The sequence below is a fragment of the Lycorma delicatula genome, chromosome 5 (genome assembly GCF_047948215.1).
Source record: "Lycorma delicatula isolate Av1 chromosome 5, ASM4794821v1, whole genome shotgun sequence".
Classification (NCBI taxonomy): Eukaryota; Metazoa; Arthropoda; class Insecta; order Hemiptera; family Fulgoridae; genus Lycorma; species Lycorma delicatula.
The window spans coordinates 48,664,218-48,686,172 of NC_134459.1; the positions used below are offsets into that span (position 1 = coordinate 48,664,218).

Below are 21,955 nucleotides of genomic sequence, written 5' to 3' on the forward strand. Positions count from 1 at the left end.
TTCGCGTGCTGAGATTGAGCTTAGAACGGCACAGGCATGTAGGGTTTTGCGGTTGTGGAGTGAGTCTTCAGCATAAGATGGTTTTCAGTGCGGAGAAAACCACTATGATGTTTTTGAAGGGCCGGCTAGCTGCAACTCGCCACCCGCGGGTTGTGATGGACGGCCGTTCAATTAGGTATGTCACACTTCAAAAGTATCTGGGTGTTATCCTTGATGAGAGGCTTCTCTTCAAGGAGCACTTGCAGTATGTGGCGAAGACGGCAGTTGATGCTTTCTTCGGCGTCCGTAGAGTAGTCCATCCCGATTGGGGGTTGAATTTCCGTACCATGCGGATTCTTTACAAAGGTGTTTGCGAGGCCATACGCTGCGGTTACGAGGCCGCATACGCTGCGCCCGTCTGGGCTCATCGTATGCGGTACCAATGTTATAGGAACATTCTATTAAGAGCCCAGCGTCTTCTTTTATTAGCGGTTGTCGGCGGTTACAGGACTGTCTCTCGAGAGGCAGTAACTGTGATCGCAGGCATCAAACCTGTGGATATTTCGGCTACGGAACGTAGCCAGCGGTATGTTGCAAAAAAGGGAGGCCTTCTTACTTCAGGGCGTATGCGTGAGATCGAAGACCAAGGTTTTGACTCTTGGCAAGATAGGTGGAACGATTCTTCAACAGGTCGTTATATGCATGGTATATTCCCCAATGTTAGAGAGTTCCGAGCGGTTAGCTGGGTATCCCCTAATCGGCACACGACGCAGTTCCTCTCCGGACATGGTGCCTTTAGGGATAAATTGGCTAGGTTTAGGTTGGTCGATTCCAGCTTCTGTCCGGACTGTAGGGTCGATGATACCGTGGACCATGTCCTACACATATGTCCCCGGTACGAAGCTGAGCGTACCAGAGTTACTAGGGAACTCGAGAGAGTGGACAATAGAGAGCTGGCTTCCTTCGCTTCCTCGCCCTGAGCAGGACTGCCGAAAGGATTTAGTAGGTGATAGGAATCTGGGTGGCTAGGGAGCGCCTGGGCAGTTGACTGGCCGAAGGTAGGCGCTTAAGGCAGCGTGCCTCGGTTACATTCATTGGTGTAAATTTGATTGGAATGAAGCTGTCGGCGGAGTTGCGGCCGCTGCCAACGGGCATGGTTTTCCTTGTCCCGGGGGGTGCGGTCGCGCTCCGATGAGGACGTTTGATGAGCATACGACACTGTCGGCGGGACGTGGCTGTGTGCTGCTTTGGCGGTAGGCAGTGACGTTTCGACGGCGGTTACAAAAGATGGTGAATGTCACGCGGGACTCCGCGATGGAGCTGTGTGGGAGTAGGCGTTCATTCTCCTCTCCTTGTCTGACCGAAGCGGAGTCAGATAGTTTTGCACTCATTTTGAGTTATTAAAGTAGGGTTCTTAAAGGAACTAGGACCAAATTTCGCTGTGTTAACAACCTTTAGTGGGAAAGTTTTGTTATAGTGTTAGTTTCTCGGATCTGAGACATTCAATAAGTTAGCTCATTATAGTTACAACTAGGCGCGGGGTCTTCATTCCGCGGTTAGGCTTCTAGCTTAGTTCCTGAGGGCGACGTGGTAGCTGCAGGTGTCCGTTGTCTTCTTCTGAAGGTATAAACTTAAAAACTATCTCGGGGTGAATTTTACCGATGTAGACGTCCCTTTGGGGCATCTGCATCGGTGGCATCTCTGCGGAGCCTGAACTGAAACCTGTGATGCGCAATCAGTTTAAGGGCGAGAAGATGTCCTCCGTTAAAGCCACTGCTGGCTAGGAACGGAGGGGGTGGTGTAGCGACCGGACACGCTACGAGATGGGATCATCTCCACTCGGGGGGAGGAGGGTAATCGAGATGTACTTTAATGCAAGCTACATAGGAGCATATCATTTGGTTTCATCTATTCCAAAGAAATGGCTAACCACTGTCCAACAGTATACTTACCATAGGCTGAGTGAAACACAACTGTAGAGAGATGGATGATGTACAATATTGAGCATCTTTGGAGGTATCTCATGCAGACAAATAAGCCATGCATCCATAGTCTAAGCGACATAGTCTAACAGATCATAGTTTAGTAGAAGTGTAACATGCATACTCAAACAACACCTCAACAAGTATTAGATAGAACTCTCAGCATTTTACATTTTACCTTCAACTCCTTCAAATGTGTTATCTATGTTAGTCATTGGTCAAACCACATTCCCAAAAATCTAACCCACATGTATGCTTCAACTAGTTCTCCTTGAAGAAACAGTTGAGTTAAACATGAAAAGCAAATGCATGGTTTTTTGCGGGTAAAAACCCTAAATCCAGTCATTTTACATCACAATTCTAAATGAGTTATGTTTTGGAGCACCATTTCACCAGTAGCTGAAGTTCTAGATGACACATAAATTGAAGATTCATCCTCAAATAAATAATTCATAACGGGTTGTTTAATTCATCTCACAAGTCTAATTCAATAACGGGTTGTTTAATTATAATTCAATCACAAACGGGATACTTTCTATCTGCATCTTATACCTCATAAATTAAGGACAATAAGATGATGTGAGTGAAACTCACCTAAATGAGTTTCCAAATGCGTTTACCACATCAACTGGTGCGGTGAAGAGGATGCCACTGTTTTGCAGTACAATTAGTTGTGGAGATTGTCTTGATCCACATATGGCCTGAACTTTTCTCTATTTCCATTTAGTACACTGAAACACTCAACAACAAACAGCCCTTGCATAGTGGAAGGCACAGAGCAATTCAATTGTTGACCTTTGACTGATATTATGTAAAGCTCAGCAATGATCCATAAGTGCACACCTGCAATCATCATTCCACCAAAGAGCAGCAGGCGACCTTGGCTTTCCAGATGTTATAGTGATGAATTCATTTGGCAATCAATAATAGATGTAAATTTAGCAAGTTTGCAGATCAAACTAACACTCTTTGTCATATTGGCCAAAGGAATTTTTGTATCTGATCTAGTCTGCTTTCTGAACCACCCATTTGTGTGGTTGACTCTTGAGGCAAATCACTATTACCAACTGAAATAACAACCGGTCTATGATCGCTTCCAAAGAAGTTTTTTGAAACACGCCAGGCAAGACGTGGGAGTAAGGTTGCTGAACACAAGGATAGATTGATGCACGAAAATGTACCTAATAAAGATGAGATAAATGTGCACTGTGTTCAATAAGTATTCTGCCTCAGGAAGAACATGATGATAGACCCCATGAATAGTGATAAGCATTGAAATTGCAAATTATTAGACAGGGTAAAGGAATCTGGAAAAGCAGGCTCTTTCTCTTTTTCTGTTTAGCGTCCGGAACCACCGTAAGTATTATTTCAGAGGATGAATGAGGATGATATGTATGAATATAAATCAAGTGTAGTCTTGTGCAGTCTCAGGAAAACAGACTGGGACAGATGATCCTCACTGATATCAGAATTTGGAGGAAGGAATAAGTTGTAGATATTCATTTTGAATGGCACCAATATCTTTACTGAAACTGCAGGGATGCCTTTCGTTAGTGGAATACAGGCGGCTATTATGCATTCCTTCAGAAACAGCCACTCCTTCACATCCTTTGCCCTTAGTTTAATAGCCGCATCTTTCACAGACATATCCACAAAAGGACACATCATCCTGGGACAGAGTTGCTTCTTGCAGACACAGTATTAAAGGATTTTCTTCCTTTATTAGGATTTCAATACCCTCACTGTTATATACAAAACTGTGCAGATTATTTGTCAAAAATTATCCAATTTTTCTTTTTGGTACTGATAACTTTAAGGAAGTGCTTTGCTTCTACAGGCATTTCATTGGCCTGCATATCCTTAAAGAATGGGATGGTGGTGGGTTGGAAAACTGGGAGGTCAGACACTGCACCAGGAGACGATTTTTTTGTAGATCCTATCATTAGGATCTTAGTAGTTTGAGGTGTTATTGGTACAACAAGAGTTTTATTTGGTGGTGTAGCAACTGAACTGGTATTCGGTACACCAATCTTTGTCTTTCTAGCAAGATTTACCTTCTTGCCAGTGCTCAATGCTTTAATTGCAGCTGTAGGGGACTTTACTTGTTTTGACATGGCTTTTACCAATTTAATCAGTTCTTTACACAATGCATATTCTTTCTATTTTTGTGTGTTGTTGAGATAGCCAGTACAAAACTAACACCAGGTTGTACAGGATTCCTCATGCTGAGGGATTTTCTGTATTCCTGACAAGCCATAAGGGGTGCTCAGTACAGGTCTACATTAATTAGTTAAAGTTACGAAAAACTTTATTAAAAATATAAGTTACTAAAATAAAAAATAAAGTTACTTTATTTTTTATGCATTTTTCTTAGATTAGCAATATTTCCCTCATTCATAGATGAAGATAAAATTTCATTTATGAATGAAATTCATAGATGAATTTTATTCATAGACATGAATAAAATTATCATATTTTATTCATGATAATAAAATATGAAGGTAAAATTCAAGGGTAAAATTTCCTCTTTCAAACTCTTGGTATGGTACTATGTAAGTATTGTTATACAATGAGAATAATCCTCTCCAGTTACAGGACTTCTAAACACTGAATAACAAACATGCAAAATTGTAGCACATAATTGCCCGGTATTCAATTTTTGACAACATCACTACCTCCTTTCACCAACACAGCTGAAAAACAAATAACTGGTAAACATTTAAACTGACTTTAAAATGTTTAAAATGACTTTAAACATTTTTATAGAAATAAAATTATTCACAATCCAGTAAAATGTATATTTTTCAAAAAATGAATTGGATAATATGAAATTTGACCATACACAGTTCATATCCCTGCCAGTAGACATACATCGAACATCTCATGAACCAAAGTGATGAGCAAAATACCCTCTTATATGCCATGCCACATTAAACTTATGAATGAGATAAAAATTAATGAATCTAGTGTACAGAGAGAACAACTTTTGGGTTGTTTAATAATTTTTCAGCTGTTTCAAAAAAAAAAAAAAAAATTACAAATATTTTTACCTAACAGTTCCTTAAAAAGACTGATTATAGTTCCGTTTGGTCCCAAAAGTAATTCTGACTGATATTCCAGAAAATACTAATATATAATATAAACAGATGAAAATTAACCAATAATCATAATACCTATTACAAGCTGGATGTGTGTTTCCTCTAACACATATCACAAATCCAGGAGATACAGTCCCTGCTATAGCACCAACATATGGTACAACCTGTAACGAAAGAATATGTAAAATAATGCAAAAGAAAGTTATTATAACAAAAATTAATCTACTTAAATCCTGAGAAACAACTTAACAACAAGGTCCCTATTTTAAATGTTTAAAAACACCACTGCAAAAAGCCTCTTAAAAAATTTACCCTTGTTATTCACTTAAACACCTTTTTTATAAAATAACTGAAGCATATATTATTAATTTAGACAGAATGCTTATTTTTAACATTAAAATCTCTGAAACTGTTAAAAGCTACAGAAAACTTTATTTATTTTTCTCTAAATACTAAAATTATAATACTGACATTTTTCAAATGGCTTTCATTTTTTTCATTTATTTTTTTTAATAACAATCAGTACTTTTCTGCCAGTTATTTATAGAAAACATTTTAATATTTTTATTCTTGAATATTTCTCTCTAAATCCGATCATTCAGGCGCTATGAGCTATCAAAAGTGAAAATCAAAATTGCAGCCAACATAAATTTTCCATCATATTTTTAATGTAATTTTCAAGAAATAACCAGATCTGAAATACCGTGACATGGAAAATTTGACCCAATCAGCACACTTTTCCTTTTACAATATAGTACATAACAAAATAGTACAATTACAAAGCTGTATATTTATAAAAGCTTAATCAACGTAAAACGGGTATTTTGTATTCATTGTTTTATACCACCTTAAATCTACAAAGCAAATATTGTATAAATCACATCATCTTAAATATTTCAGAAATTGTAATAGTGACAATAAAATGAATTAATATCAATAACACACAACTATTAACTAGTATTAATACATTACTCTTATTCAGTTCAGCCTCCAAAACAACCATAAGGTATTACTTCAAAGGATAAATGAGGATATGTTTGAATGTAAATGAAGTGTAGTCTTGTACAGACTCAGGTTGACCATTCCTGAGGTGTATGGTTAACTGAAACCCAACCACCAAAGAACACCAGTATACACAATCTAGTATAAAAGTAACTGCTTTTACTAAGATTTGAACCTTACAACTCTCAACTTCGAAATCAGTTGATCTCTGATGACAAGACACTAATATTAATTCAATTACATATTTTTGTAATTAAATTTAATATAAAACTTCCATATTTGTATATGAGAATGCAAAATGAAAAATGCCAAGCCAGACCAGGATTCTAAATTCCAGATAATAGGTAGGAGGTCATTCTGCCATAGAAGTCAAGCTGTTAATTAACTTTTGTTTTGTGTTTTTATCTCCACTGGACAGCTTTTCATTCAGAAGTTGAAATCTTGGTTGGGCTTGGTATTTTTCATAGTTAAAATTTATTAACTCATAAAAAATATCATAGGATGATCCCTGACACTGGGCATAAGCATGTTTCCAAAATGAAAGAAAACTTTTTTTATCTAGTTAATTTATAATTATACTAGCTTCCTGTAGCAGCTTTGCCCATGCTGTATGGTTACTTGCATTTCCCATAGAGATCAATCTTTTTATTTTATGTTTGTTAGTCAAGTAAATGAAGGCAAGGCCAGCTAGTCACATATACAGTAACAGTGGCAGTGGCTGTGGTGGTTGAGCCACAGCGCCGCATACCTTCACACCCCTTAAAACAAATCTGAAAATGGTTTTTAAATATCTGTCTGATGAGTATTTGCAAACCTAAATGTACTGAATATCTCGTTCACTATAGTCGGGATTGGCGAAATTTACAATCATTGTTCAAAAATGTTTTTACCTATCTTCATCCCCTTTCAAGGTCGAATTTCAAAAATCTAGAAACTGGTTTATTGACATGAAGATTACACTCACAAAAAATCAGGCTGATTTCTTCATTTGTTTCTGAGAAATTAAAAAAATAACAGGGTTTAAAAAATATCATATAAAACCCTTCATCCCTGGGAAAATTTTGTACATTAGTAAGAAGGGATCACAATGATGCTGAAATTGTTTAATTCACATTAAAATTAAAATAAACCCGTTGAAGAATGGGCATTAAAAAAAAAACCCATAAGAAACTAGATTAATGAACAAATCTGCACTGGAAGTATGTGTATCCTTAGTTTAGTCCATAACTTGATGGTTCCAGAACAACACTTCAGGTAACAGCAATCTGGTAGAAAAAGGATTGTACAGTGGACAAATTATTTAGGCATCTAGTGACCTAAAATAACAATCCCTCCATTGAACTTAGGATACTGAAAGTTCATACCAGAAACCTATCAGATGAAGAACAATAATGGAGAGAATGCAGGTTTGGAATTAAAGTTTAAATCCTGCAGATGAATTAAGGAAGTGTTGCCTGGTAAGATAGTGGTTTGGTATACGATAAAATAAATGGCACAAAATAGAAAGAGTTACAAATTTTTTATAACCTTGACACTGGGAGGTAGATGAGGATCACAGTAAAATACTTGCTTCTATGACACATTTCTCATCCCAATTACTACTAACACTTAAAATAAAAAGTTACAACAAATAAATTTAGAACCATAATGGAAGTTGATTCAGTTTTAATGTAGTAGGCGATCAACCTCTGTAGTAAGTACTTAGATGGTGCCACAGAACTGCTATATTGAAATAAGAAAATAAATACAAAAAAAGAATGAATAAATGGACTAATTTAAGAATAAACTAACCTTGTTCATGTTATAATTATAAATATAATCAACCAAACTTAATCTATGCTCGCTAACCCTGACTAACAAGTGTAGGTTAAGTTTGGTTAATTATATTTATAATTTCGGTATTAATTAAATAAAAATAAGGTACTTGTGTATTATAACAGTGCCACCATCGTTGGGAGGTTATAACCAGCGCGACTGGTGACGAGTTAAATAACTATGTTCTACTTCTTATGAGTAAAACGATAAATTAAAAGTATTTGTTAAAGTTAACAGTAAACTCATAAGTAAAATGTATACACTTAGAATTTGGGATCTCCAATGTAGTGACGAGGAAGCTGTTAGATTATTGCAGGAAAAGGGTTTTCTTTTGAAGGGATGAAAATGTGCCAAAGAAAATGATATGACATTGTATTTTAATGAAGGAGTCATTTGGCAATGCAACAAGAGAAAGTACCATAGTAAAATAGGTATGTGAACAGGTAATTGGATGAAAGGCAGCAAAATAAGTTTTCTCAATGTAGTTCATTTTATTTATGCCTAGGTGTATGTAATGAGTACCAATAAAATTATAAATATAATCTAACCAAACTTAACTATGCTCGCTAACCTTGACTAGCGAGCGAAGTGAGCATAGGTTAAGTATGGTTAGATTATATTTATTACTTTAGCTTTATTTCCCAACCATAGTGGCGCATTATAAAGCATAAGTATAGTGGTACCACTATAAGAGACAGGTACCAAAAATAATTCTATTTTTTCTTAAATTAGTCCATTTATTCATTCTTTTTTGTATTTATTTTATTTCAATATAGTGTTTCAGTGCCACCATCTAAGAACTAACTACGGAGGTAAATTGCCTACTAAATTAATACCATTAATTCTGTATGTATGAATTTGGCTGAGAAGCCTGACTCAATGTGGACATATCGCATATTTTTAATGCAATTGGTACGTAAAAACTAAACCAGGCTGAAAGTACTGTGCTTAGCACCCTTATTTATTTATAGCTATACTAAATAGCAAACCATGGAATCCATGTATAAATAATTTTTAAATCTTTATAAATTTCAAAAAGTTGTTTTATTAATTAAACAATGCCTGCATTTTACAACATATGTCTGCTTCTCAGCCATACAAATGACACCTTTACGCTGTTTTACCAAATGACCCAGTTGTTTAGTAAACATTATTATCTCAATTTTTTTGCTTGATGATACTGCCACATAAGCTTGAAGCTTGTGCGTGGGATATGGAAAATGTAGCAAATAAAAAATTGCCATGCCTGACCAGGATTCAAACCCAGGACCTCTGGATGAAAAGCCGAGATGTCAACACTTGTGCCACAAAGGCCGGCAAACTACCACTACTTCAATTTGTACCTCAGATGCTACATATGCAGCATGGATATAAATAATCTGGAACTGATTGTGTAAAGTTTCATTCAAGGTGCATGATGCATTGTACACTACCTACACTCAGTACGTCCACTTTGCAACTCCTAAATAGGAAATAAACTCTCATGGGTAACCTTCCACAAGATCAAGCATCTTCTTTTTTTACATTAAAAAAATAATTTTCTGCTAGCTCAGAGTTATTCTTCTTTTATTTTATTATCTTCTTTTTTTATAATAGGTTAATTTTTATAGAACATGAAAAATGCTAAGAACTGACTAGGATTTGAACCTACAATCTTCTGGATGAAAGACAGGCATAAACACATTGTCACAGAAGTTACGGTAATATTATACTTGTGAAGTAAAGCTTTGAATAAATTGCTTATGTCTGAAAAACAATCATCGTACCTAAACATCAGAAGAAGCCCAATTCAATCACTGAAAGAATTTCAGGCAAACCTTTTTAAAGTAATAAATGTTATTTTTTAACTATACACTACAAAATAATTCATGATACCGACATGGACTATCAAGGAGATGTAAAGAGAATTCATTTACTAAAATTAAAAATCGAACTATGCATGAAAACGTTCAGCAATTACAAGAAAACTTCTCCAGTTGTGTAACAATTAACAAAATATTTCCTATCACTGTGAACTCCCACACTAACGTTACGAAATTCAGCCGATAAATGAACATACATATCAAAATATATAAAAAATTACACGCACTTACAGGGCTAGAAATGACGCTGCTTGCCATCACTCAAAATCTCTACAGTAAAATTTCACAGTAATTTACGTAGAACATACGTTAACACGTATTTCGTAACCAATGATTCAGTATTTTATGAGGAACTTAGAATTGAATTGTTCTGTTGAACGAACATTATAGAAACAGGAGGTTTATTTTTGCGAACGATGAGTGAAAGATACTAGAATTACACCAGCAGCTATCCTGAAAGAGTTGGGGTTTAAGTGGCATAAAACTGATAACAAGAAACTTTTGCTTGAGAAAAAAATCATCCGATAGAAGAGAATGGAATATTTAAGAAAAATGACCGATTGCAGAAAAGAAAATTCTTTGATTGCTTATTTGAACTAATCGTGTATTTTAACGTCCGCTTCAACGACAAAATCGTTGTTGGATGACAGTGGTGCATTAGTTAAAGTGCCGATTAATAAAGGTGATGGATTAATCACAATCCACGGTGGACGAAAAATGGGGTTCATTCCGTTCGTGATGTTAATCTGGAAAACGTGTTCAAAAAGCAGTGACCATCACGTCAGCGTCAACAACAATAAGTTCATGTAGTGGGCATCTGAAAAATTAATTCCTGATCTTCCCTCCCTCCCACCAAGTCAGCGGTTGTTATCGATACCACAATTCAGAACGCGATCTCACAATTCACTTCTAGAGAAGGTTCCGAATTCAAATGATAGGAAGAGTGGCATGATTAACTGGGTAGAAAAGAACAATATTCCGTTTAATAAAGCAGTGTTAAAACCACAGTTGCACGACATAATTAAATCACATAGAAATTGAAAAATAAAAAATAAGGTATAACGAGCATCAAATTCTACAAATTTCACCTTATGCCGATTTAAATCCGATCGAGATTGTGTGGTCGGCTCTGAAAAGATATGTTGGTAGTAATAACACATTTTTAATATCGGATATTAAAAAATTAGCTGAGGAAAAATGAATGAAATTAATAAGGATGATTGGAAATCACACTACGAACATGTAAAAAAAAAGCTGAAACTAAGTATAAGAAGATGGAACCGCTAATTGACGAAATGACAGAGAAATTTATCATAAATTTGGACAGTAGTAGTGAAAGTGACTGTTCCGATGAAGACAGATAAGACAATGAACTTGCATTGGAACTGGACATATTATAAACATCAAAAATTAAAAAACACGACTGTCAAAAACATTGCTCTCTAATATAGGATAATTAAAGAGCGTGCAGGTGGCAATTTTGTACACAGTATAATTTTTTTTTTCAATTTTTAAAACATTCATCCGTTGAGCTGCTACATAAAATATATACTCTACTAAATACATTATACTTCTTTTTGGCAGTCGTTTAATAATGTAAATTTTTAGTGTAAGTGTTAATAATAATAGTACAATCAACAATGAAAAGAATCGTTCGAAAAAGAAATTTGGTAATTCTAAATAAAAAAATTTCTAAATATTGAACAAAAAAGAATTGTACAACAATAATTATATATCTAATTTAGTGTAACTACGAATACAAATTACATTCAAGCATTAGTTAAGATTGTTTAAAAATACACCTAAATTAAAATTCATGTTTTTCTAATCTCTGTTTATTGAATTATTAATAATAATTACGTAATAACGAATTATAACTAATAAAACATAAAAACGCTAATAAATTAAACGTGCATAAAAATAAAAATACAACGATTATTATTATTGTCCTATTAGATGGGTGTAAATTTTGTCAGGTTCCGTAGTAATCCAATCTCGACCTTCTCTAACACAAGTTTTTATTTTCATTGTACGCACTATACCGATATTAATACAAATGTTTATTTATATAGTCAGGGAAGTTTGAATTTTCTACGTTGGCCAACATGTGTAAAAGGCGGTCTTGTTGAGGTAGTCGGTTATTGTGAGGTGTCAGTTACTTTCCTAAAATCTATGTAGTGTGGCGTATTGTTTATGTTGACGTATAGCCGTACAAAAAGTATTACATTTACACCGCATCATAAGTAGTTTTATTTCTAATTAACACACTGTTGAAACATCGGTTATTGAATTTTTTATTTTGTTTAACATCGGGTATAATATTGTAGACAGAAATAATATTAAAGAAAAATACTACTATGGATGGATTTACAGACAGAATCCTCGCGCACAAGGTACCCATTTAGTGTTTTTTAATTATCAAGAGTTATTGATATTCCTCTTACATACATGAATAGTATTCTTTTTAATATCTTTTTTACTTTGGTTCTTTTGGTCTTGTCTGTATTTCATGTCATATATTGTTTATAAGTGTAGTTGTTAAAGTATGTTTTATTAAGTTCTTTAGTGATAATATTAGGTGACAGTGGTGGGTATTAAACACAATTCAACAAGTGTGGGATGATTGGATGTGTTGTAGTAATTTTTATACTGTATATATTTTTACCTAATTACAAACAAAATGATGTATTACTCTATTTATAATCTCTTCCATTTTATATCTAAAATACCTCTATTGCAACTACGTTAATGTTTGCCTTAAATTTCTTCATAAGCATACATAAATCATAGGTATTACTAACCTCATTCAGTTATGTAATAGGTATCTTTACCAATCAGTTGTTATAGTAATGTTCAACTAAAGGTATTACATGTTTGAATCAGAGTTCAACTAAAATTTAGACATATAATAAATTACTTTTAACTTGGATTATAAGCCTATGAGGATAATGCAAATAATCACTTTGTGATGAAGTGAAATTAATCAGTTATTTCAGATCATTTTGGTTGGAGACAAGCAAGATTGAGCACTGAACTTTAGTTCTGTTTGAGATTTTCCAGGAGGCAAAATACTGAATATAAATTATATGTAACAAATTGTGTCCTAGTAGAATATCATAATTTTGTCAAAAATTAACTGAACATTTGTTTCAATGTTATTTTGTTTATGATCTCAGTTTAAGTACTTTTATAGAGAACTCTGCTTCTCCAGAAAGCTTTTTTTATGATTAATTAAAAACATAATTAAATTTTTAAAATTTTGTTGATTGATTGCTATCTCAGTCATTGATATAAAAATTGTTTTCTATTTTTTTGATTGCATTATTATAAAAAAGATATATTCTGATTAAATAGAAATCTCACCAAAAGCAGTTGATGGGGATCACAAGAAAGCAAGTAAACAATTCTTTAAAATTAATTTGAACAAAAATATCCTATAATTAAATTATCTGATATTATTTTGTTTGTTAACATACTGGATTTGTCTGTTCATTTAGGGGATAATCGCTAACATTACATCACTTTTAACAAGAATTGAATCATCATTTACAAAGTTGAAATTATTAAACCATCAGGAGCGTGGTTCTCAATGTTTTAGAATATTGCTTTGTGTGAGACACATACAAAAGCTTTTATTATTTTTGAACAAGTTAGATAAATGGTCTGCAGGGGCATCATATAAGGTAAAAAAATATATGTATTAGGATTGTATTAATAGGTATTTAAGATAATTTATTTGTATGATTATTACTTTTAAAATTTCCTATTGAGTGGAAGAAAATACAATCTTCCCCAGAGCTTATGAAAGGAGTATGTAATTTGTTTCATCCAGAAAGAACAGTAATTTGTTTGTGTAAAACAAGATAATGCATATCTCTTCCAGTTTTTCATGTGACTGTGACATAAGCATCTAATGTGTGAGTAGAAGCAGTTAGGGTTGATTTTATCTGACAGTAATGATGTTTGTTACATAACCACTCCCTGTGAAATAAGTGAAGGTGTCACTTGTAGGTATGAATATCAATTAGATTTTGATGGGGTTAGTGTGGTGATATGCATCAGTATATTTGGTTTGAAGAAAGCAATAAACAAACCAGATCATTCCTCATTTTCTGGCATTGAATCCTTATTCAAAAAAGGGATCTCATTTTCAGGAATAACTTTCATCAGGTAACATATAACTTTAAAAAATGTAAGATATTTTTTATTATGTGAATAATGATTTGACTTGCAAATCAAGTTGATAATTATCATTTTTAAACATTTTGTTTCATATATTTGCATCTATGAATTTTAGTTTCCTATATGTATAATTGTACATTCATTATTTCTGTTCAGCAGTAATGGATAGATATGCTACTCTACAGATAAAAGAAGTATCTGCCTCAGCATTTACCTGAATGGATCATGGGGAAACCATTACCGGAGTGGAATCACAGAATATACAGTTTATTATAAAATAAAAAATGTTAAGATGAATTCTTGATATTAAATATAAAAAAATAACTATAAAATTATTTGCAGTTCAGAAGTCATTATTGAAAATTATTTAATACATCTGTAGGTACACATTAAATGGATATGCAGACTATTTAAGTTTTTTTAAGAAATTTTATTTAGTATTACTTAAAAATTAATGAGCAAAATTATGTTTCTGTAAAAGAAAATGTTTAATTACATTTTAAATAAACTGGCGGGAAGATTTTTTAAATGGGTTGGTGATTTATTAAAAATGGTAATGGAAGCATAATATGGTCCTTTCTTGTAAGCCGAAGTATTGTATTGAATTACACAAAAAAAAAACCAGCTCTTGTTTGGTTTGATAAGGGATGGAAATTGTTATTTGTTCAGAATAAGTGATTGTACTTTTTAACAAAGATTTCCCATTCATAAATATAAATGAGATAAGACAGGAATTACATAAATGAATGAGGGATCATTTAAGAAAACTTTCAGTGAGTATTTATATTTGGCCCAAAGGATGGTTCTGAAAAATTCCTTGTAATATGCCCTGATTTATTTTAATGTATTACAAGACAAGAAAATAATAAAGTTAATTAAAAATATTTTTTTTTTTTTTGTTAAATTGTAGTTTGTGTTATTTTCCAGATAATGAATTTTTTGTCAAGTTGTATCGGTTTTTGTTCAAAAAAAATTGACATATTGTTAAATAATGAAATTGCTGGTGGTAGTGAGGTTATGAATACAGATATTAATGAAAATGATGGCATTGTGTTGAGCAAAGACGAGTGTTTAGGAAGATTTATAAATAAATTAGATACGTTGTTACTTGGGTTGGCCAGAATGACTGAGGCAGAAGTAAATGAAATGGATATTTACAACACTAATTACTTCAGCAATGAATTAAAAGTTCATATTGATGACCTGTTATTACAAGCTGTAACAGTTGCTAAAATATTAGGTGGTACTGATTCGTCTGAAATAACAGCAACATGTCTTAAAGTAAGTAGAGAATATTTATTACATTTTTCCAACTGCTCAAAGAACGATTGATTATGCGTTTGACTCTCTCTCTCTCTCTCTCTATCTCTATTTCTGTGTATGTGTGTGTGTGTGTAAAATACAATGGATGTTTTATTTTAGTACTGAGTCAAACAGTAACTAAATGCATTTACTGTTGTAAATGTGTACCTCATTCATAGAAATATAACAAGTTTGTAACTTTCAGATTCTATAATAAAAATAATTTTGGAAAAATGACTTCCTCCATTGTTTTCCTTATCTACTATTTTATGTTTTTTACAGAAAAATTTGTATTTCAACATTGGATTTATAATATTGTAATATTTGGTTATATTATATGGCTGGTTATATATATGGAGGCGCCTTCCTTGGTAAAATATTCCGGAGGTAAAATAGTCCCCCGTTCGGATCTCCGGGTGGGGACTACTAAGGAAGGGGTCACCAGAAAATTAAAAAATAACATTCTACGAGTCGGAGCGTGGAATGTTAGAAGCTTGAAAAAGGTTGGTAGGCTAGAAAATTTAAAAAGGGAAATGGGTAGGACAAATGTGGATATAGTAGGAATTAGTGAGGTTCGGTGGGAAGAGGAAGGCGACTTTTGGTCAGGTGATTTTAGAGTAATTAACTCAACGTCAAATAATGGGCAGGCAGGAGTAGGTTTCGTGATGAACAAGAAGATAGGGAGGAGAGTGGAGTATTTCAAAACGCATAGCGATAGAATCATTGTAATAAGGATAAAATCAAAACCTAAACCGACAACGATTGTTAACGTCTATATGCCTACAAGCACCCATGATGATGATGAGGTAGAGTGTGTATACGAAGAGATTGATGAAGCAATTAAACACGTAAAAGGAGATGAAAATTTAATAATAGTTGGAGATTGGAATGCAAGCATTGGAAAAGGCAAGGAAGGAAATATAGTAGGTGAATACGGGCTGGGCAAAAGGAATGAAAGAGGGGACCGACTTATAGAATTTTGCACGAAGTATAATTTAGTAATTGCCAACACCCAATTTAAAAATCATAATAGAAGAATATACACTTGGAAAAAGCCAGGCGATACTGGAAGGTATCAGATAGATTATATCATGGTTAAGCAAAGATTTAGAAATCAACTCGTTGACTGCAAAACTTACCCTGGAGCAGACATTGATAGCGACCATAATTTGGTGATAATGAAATGTAGATTGGGGTTTAAAAACCTGAAGAAAAGGTGTCAGATGAATCGGTGGAATTTAGAGAAGCTTGAGGAAGTGGAGGTAAAGAAGATTTTTGAGGAGGACATCGCAAGAGGTCTGAGTAAAAAAGATAAGGTAGGAAATGTAGAAGAAGAATGGGAGAATGTTAAAAAGGAAATTCTTAAATCAGCAGAAGCAAACTTAGGCGGAATAAAGAGAACCGGTAGAAAACCTTGGGTTTCAGACGATATATTGCAGCTGATGGATGAACGTAGAAAATATAAGAATGCTAGTGATGAAGAAAGTAAAAGGAACTATCGGAAATTAAGAAATGCTATAAACAGGAAGTGCAAACTGGTGAAAGAAGAGTGGATTAAAGAAAAGTGTTCAGAAGTGGAAAGAGAAATGAACATTGGTAAAATAGACGGAGCATACATGAAAGTTAAGGAAAATTTTGGGGTACATAAATTAAAATCTAATAATGTGTTAAACAAAGATGGTACACCAATATATAATACGAAAGGTAAAGTCGATAGATGGGTGGAATATATTGAAGAGTTATACGGAGGAAATGAATTAGAAAATGGTGTTATAGAGAAAGAAGAGGAAGTTGAGGAGGATGAAATGGGAGAAACAATACTGAGATCTGAATTTAAGAGAGCATTAAAAGATTTAAATGGCAGAAAGGCTCCTGGAATAGACGGAATACCTGTAGAATTGCTGCGCAGTGCAGATGAGGAAGCGATTGATAGATTATACAAACTGGTGTGTAATATTTATGAAAATGGGGAATTTCCATCAGACTTCAAAAAAAGTGTTATAGTTATGATACCAAAGAAAGTAGGGGCAGATAAATGTGAAGAATACAGAACAATTAGTTTAACTAGTCATGGATCAAAAATCTTAACTAGAATTTTATACAGAAGAATTGAGAGGAGAGTGGAGGAAGTGTTAGGAGAAGACCAATTTGGTTTCAGGAAAAGTATAGGGACAAGGGAAGCAATTTTAGGTCTCAGATTAATAGTAGAAGGAAGATTAAAGAAAAACAAACCAACATACTTGGCGTTTATAGACCTAGAAAAGGCTTTCGATAACGTAGACTGGAATAAAATGTTCAGCATTTTAAAAAAATTAGGGTTCAAATACAGAGATAGAAGAACAATTGCTAACATGTACAGGAACCAAACAGCAACAATAACAATTGAAGAACATAAGAAAGAAGCCCTAATAAGAAAGGGAGTCCGACAAGGATGTTCCCTATCTCCGTTACTTTTTAATCTTTACATGGAACTAGCAGTTAATGATGTTAAAGAACAATTTAGATTCGGAGTACAAGGTGAAAAGATAAAGATGCTACGATTTGCTGATGATATAGTAATTCTAGCCGAGAGTAAAAAGGATTTAGAAGAAACAATGAACGGCATAGATGAAGTCCTACGCAAGAACTATCGCATGAAAATAAACAAGAACAAAACAAAAGTAATGAAATGTAGTAGAAATAACAAAGATGGACCGCTGAATGTGAAAATAGGAGGAGAAAAGATTATGGAGGTAGAAGAATTTTGTTATTTGGGAAGTAAAATTACTAAAGATGGACGAAGTAGGAACGATATAAAATGCCGAATAGCACAAGCGAAACGAGCCTTCAGTCAGAAATATAATTTGTTTACATCAAAAATTAATTTAAATGTCAGGAAAGGATTTTTGAAAGTGTATGTTTGGAGTGTCGCTTTACATGGAAGTGAAACTTGGACAATCAGAGTATCTGAGAAGAAAAGATTAGAAGCTTTTGAAATGTGGTGCTATAGGAGAATGTTAAAAATCAGATGGGTGGATAAAGTGACAAATGAAGAGGTATTGCGGCAAATAGATGAAGAAAGAAGCATTTGGAAAAATATAGTTAAAAGAAGACAGACTTATAGGCCACTTTAATATTTAAGCGACTTAATAGTCGCTTTAATATTGGAAGGACAGGTAGAAGGAAAAAATTGTGTAGGCAGGCCACGTTTGGAGTATGTAAAACAAATTGTTGGGGATGTAGGATGTAGAGGCTTACTGAAATGAAACGACTAGCACTAGATAGGGAATCTTGGAGAGATCTTGGAGAATCTTTGGCATCAAACCAGTCAAATGACTGAAGACAAAAAAAAAATATTTGGTTCATATGTTTACACCAACTTTCTCTAAAAGTAAAAAATTACAATATATACACGTTCACAAATTTCAATATGACCGCTAGATAATTTTTTAAATCTTTTATATCTTTGTAATTGTTAGTTTTATTAAATTGCATTTTATTTGCTAAATTATTAAGCCTTTCATTGTAAATAAAATCACATACTTTTGAAATCTGGTCAACAAACAACCATTATGTTTTCTTTATGTAATCTGATTTGAAAAAGCAGAGTTCTGAAAAAAGAAATCATTAAAAATAATTATAAAAACAGTAAGTAACATAATTAATTTTAAACTGTTACTGTTTATATCATGCCATTTATTTTAATAACATTTTTTCTGACATTTTACTAGCATTTTTCATAAAAATTTTGTTTTTTATTACATTATTTTATCTATTAAAAAAAATTTATATATAATATACTATAATTTTATAAAGTAAATACTGTTGTAAGTGCTAATTTCAAAACTGTTTAATTTTTAAATGAAAATTTTAATTGTGAATATAAAATTAGAGTTACAGTACAGAAATTAAAAACAGTTTTATGAGAAATATGATATTTTATTAAAATATAATTAATAAAAGAAATATTTTTATAATTATTTTGTTTACTTTTTATTTATTTATTATTTTTTTATTTCATCCTAAGGTTTTGAAAGAGTGTAAAATAATAGAATCCAGTTGCAATAATCTGAATCCAAAAGAAAGTATTGCTTCATTGAACCTGCATTGTGAATTACTTGTTGGTAATTTGATGCAGCTTGAAAGAAAAGTAAGTTCTGCTTTACTCAGGCTCATGCTGAAGGTAAGAAAAGTAATAATCTTTTTCTTAGTTTACTATTTGCAGCTTTGGCCATCTGTTCAGTGTAGTGATCAGAATACTTTCTTCTCAATCAACTGTTCCTTGGTTCATTTCCCAGTTATGTTCAGCGTTTCTTTATCAATTCAAAAAAATGTCATTTAATTTGGGCATCTGTCTGTTATATCTTGGCTTTAAGTAAGAAACTAGATTAATTTGTGGCAGAAGTTGGATACTGATTCTAAAATTGTGATTTTGCAACATTGTAACATATTAATGTAATTTACCTTTGGATCATTTTTAATTAGTTATCAGATGACGGAAAAATATTTTAAATCTATAAAAAATTAGTTATTTTATCTTTGTATAAAATTTATACTGTTAAATATCCAAAAATTTATTTGTAGAAAAAAGCATTTGGTGAACATTGGTCCTTCCTTGTTTCTCTCACATAGAGACTTACACTCCAAGAATTTCTTCTAATTCTTACATAATTTTGTTAACAACCAGATTCCTTTCTACATAAAAGCTCTGCTTACTTGTACCAGTCTGCTGTTGATTTCTTTACTTTATACGTCTTATGTAATTTTAATGCTTAAATTAAAAAATTCTATTTATTATATACTTCTGGTAGTAAATTTAATTTCTCTTGATCACATTTTAGTATATAGTTATTCTTGTCTATTTCCAGAATATAATTCATTTATCTTAACATCTTTCTTTCCTTGAACTGTTGCTCCCCTTTCAAATCCTTTGTTGCTTGTGTACATAAAGTAAAAAGCAGTGGGGATGTATTACAGTCTTGTCTCACTCCTTTCTGTATTACAGCATCTTGTACTTTCTATCACAGTTGTCTGATTCTTATTTAGATTGTAAATAACTCCTCTTTCTTAATATTTTCCTTAAAATTTCTTAATTCTATTTTGGTTAAAATGTTTAAACAGATTATTCAATTACATTACCAAATTTCTTCTTGAGGCAAATATGATAAACTATGTATGCTTCATCCTGACTTAAAATTAATCTTGAGCTTCAATAGTTTTTTCTTGCAGTCATGCTATTTTTAATTAAACTGAGTTTACATCAGAGAAGTAAGGTGTGTATGTCACATGCTGGGCTTTCATTCAGGGTTTCTTTAGGAACTGAAGTTTCTGATTTGAAAAAGGAAAGACGTTCCCAAAGAATAAAAACAGTACTTATTGAAGAAGTGCAACTATTTGCTATACCTAGGAATACCAATATAAAATATTTGTATAAATATTTGTTTTCTCTATGTTTCAATGATTTAGTTGTTTCTGTCTTCTTGTTCTGTGGCAACAGTCAAGAAGCAAGATTTTGATTCGATTCAAATTCAATTCATTGATGAGGTAAGAACAATCGGGTTCTCAATTTTCAATTTCTAAAACGTTTGTGCTTTTCTCATTTGTGAATTGGTAATACTACTAAATTATTTTGTAATCTGCAAGAAATCATAATTTGTATAACATTTTTAGGTCTTTATTTTTATGTAAGCATGGTGTAAATTAATCATTTAAAGAACTGAAAATTCAATGTTTTAAAATTTTAAATTTTTTTATGTTTTGAGAAGAGTGATTGAGATACAGATCAAACAAAAATGCTTAAATTTTATCTGGCATTATTGAGAGGTTTCAATTGAATTACAATGCAGTTTTTTGCTACTCTGCAAGATGAATGGCTGTTAAATTATTGGTATCTAATCATAAGACTAGCTTTTGCTGAAAAATTTAAATGGCTTCCACTGTTATATTCATATGAGAAGTGATATAAAAATTTGAGTGGAGGATTTCTTTTCTCCTCCAAACATCACAGTGTGTACAGGACAGGGAGTTTTAGTAAAATCAACTAATTTAATTGTGTATGGAAATGGTTTGACTTTTTAATTCTTTGTTATAGGTTATAATTGTTAATAAGTAAGTCAATTGTCAATTTTTGGATGAAACATGATGATGCGGGTGTAATGTGAACAATTCTTTCATGATATATTATTCAGAAATCATAATTCATTATGTATCTAGTGGTTAGGAAATGTTTAGCAAATAACTTACTTTTTTAAGCAAAATATTTCAAAATGATGTAAGGTAAAGTTATACAGATAATGAATTACATTTACATCATTATTTGAGTTAAAAGCAAGCTGGTCTTTTTCCTAATGTATAATATGCAAGTTGAAAGTTTGCCCCTCGCCAACTGCTGTGTCCAGTGTACTAGTCATGCAAAAAAAAGTGTCACCTACTCATATTCATTTCTTTTTATTTCCAATGTTTTATTTGTTATTATATACATATAAATCTATTAACTCCTCATATGAATTTTATTTTTATCCTTTCTTTTATTTCACTTATTTTACTCTAACTACATAAAATATCTATTTTGACTTACCATAATGGAGAAACTATTTTTACTTTCATCATTACTTTCTTGTAAATTGATAAATTCTTCAACATCATCAACTAAACGTTTTTTTCTCCAAATACTCATCTCAAGTCTTTTATATTCTCACATATCTGTTATATTTGAAATTTTTTTTTCACATACTGTTTGTAGCATTTAACTTGA

The 21,955-nt window shown here is 32.6% G+C and overlaps 2 protein-coding genes across 4 annotated transcripts in view; one reads left to right on the plus strand and one right to left on the minus strand.

The window, feature by feature from the left end:
- The window catches only part of LOC142324916 (uncharacterized), a 36,613-nt gene extending 26,493 nt beyond the window's left edge, over positions 1 to 10,120 (minus strand). Inside the window, exons 1-2 of one of the 2 annotated variants that reach the window (XM_075366053.1) lie at positions 9,970 to 10,120; positions 5,135 to 5,223 (exon numbers count right to left, since the gene is read on the minus strand). In XM_075366053.1, coding sequence (XP_075222168.1) covers positions 5,135 to 5,223; positions 9,970 to 9,996 — 116 coding nt within the window. In that variant the 5' untranslated portion in view covers positions 9,997 to 10,120. Of the gene's footprint in view, positions 1 to 5,134; positions 5,224 to 9,755; positions 9,907 to 9,969 lie in introns of those variants that run through there. The other variant, XM_075366052.1, reaches the window with a different exon arrangement.
- A 1,747-nt stretch (positions 10,121 to 11,867) lies between these two features.
- The window catches only part of LOC142324422 (uncharacterized), a 34,689-nt gene continuing 24,601 nt past the window's right edge, over positions 11,868 to 21,955 (plus strand). For both annotated transcript variants that reach the window (XM_075365253.1, XM_075365254.1), the window contains exons 1-4: positions 11,868 to 12,131; positions 13,236 to 13,421; positions 14,848 to 15,201; positions 19,229 to 19,384. In XM_075365253.1, coding sequence (XP_075221368.1) covers positions 12,096 to 12,131; positions 13,236 to 13,421; positions 14,848 to 15,201; positions 19,229 to 19,384 — 732 coding nt within the window. In that variant the 5' untranslated portion in view covers positions 11,868 to 12,095. The remainder of the gene's footprint in view (positions 12,132 to 13,235; positions 13,422 to 14,847; positions 15,202 to 19,228; positions 19,385 to 21,955) is intronic.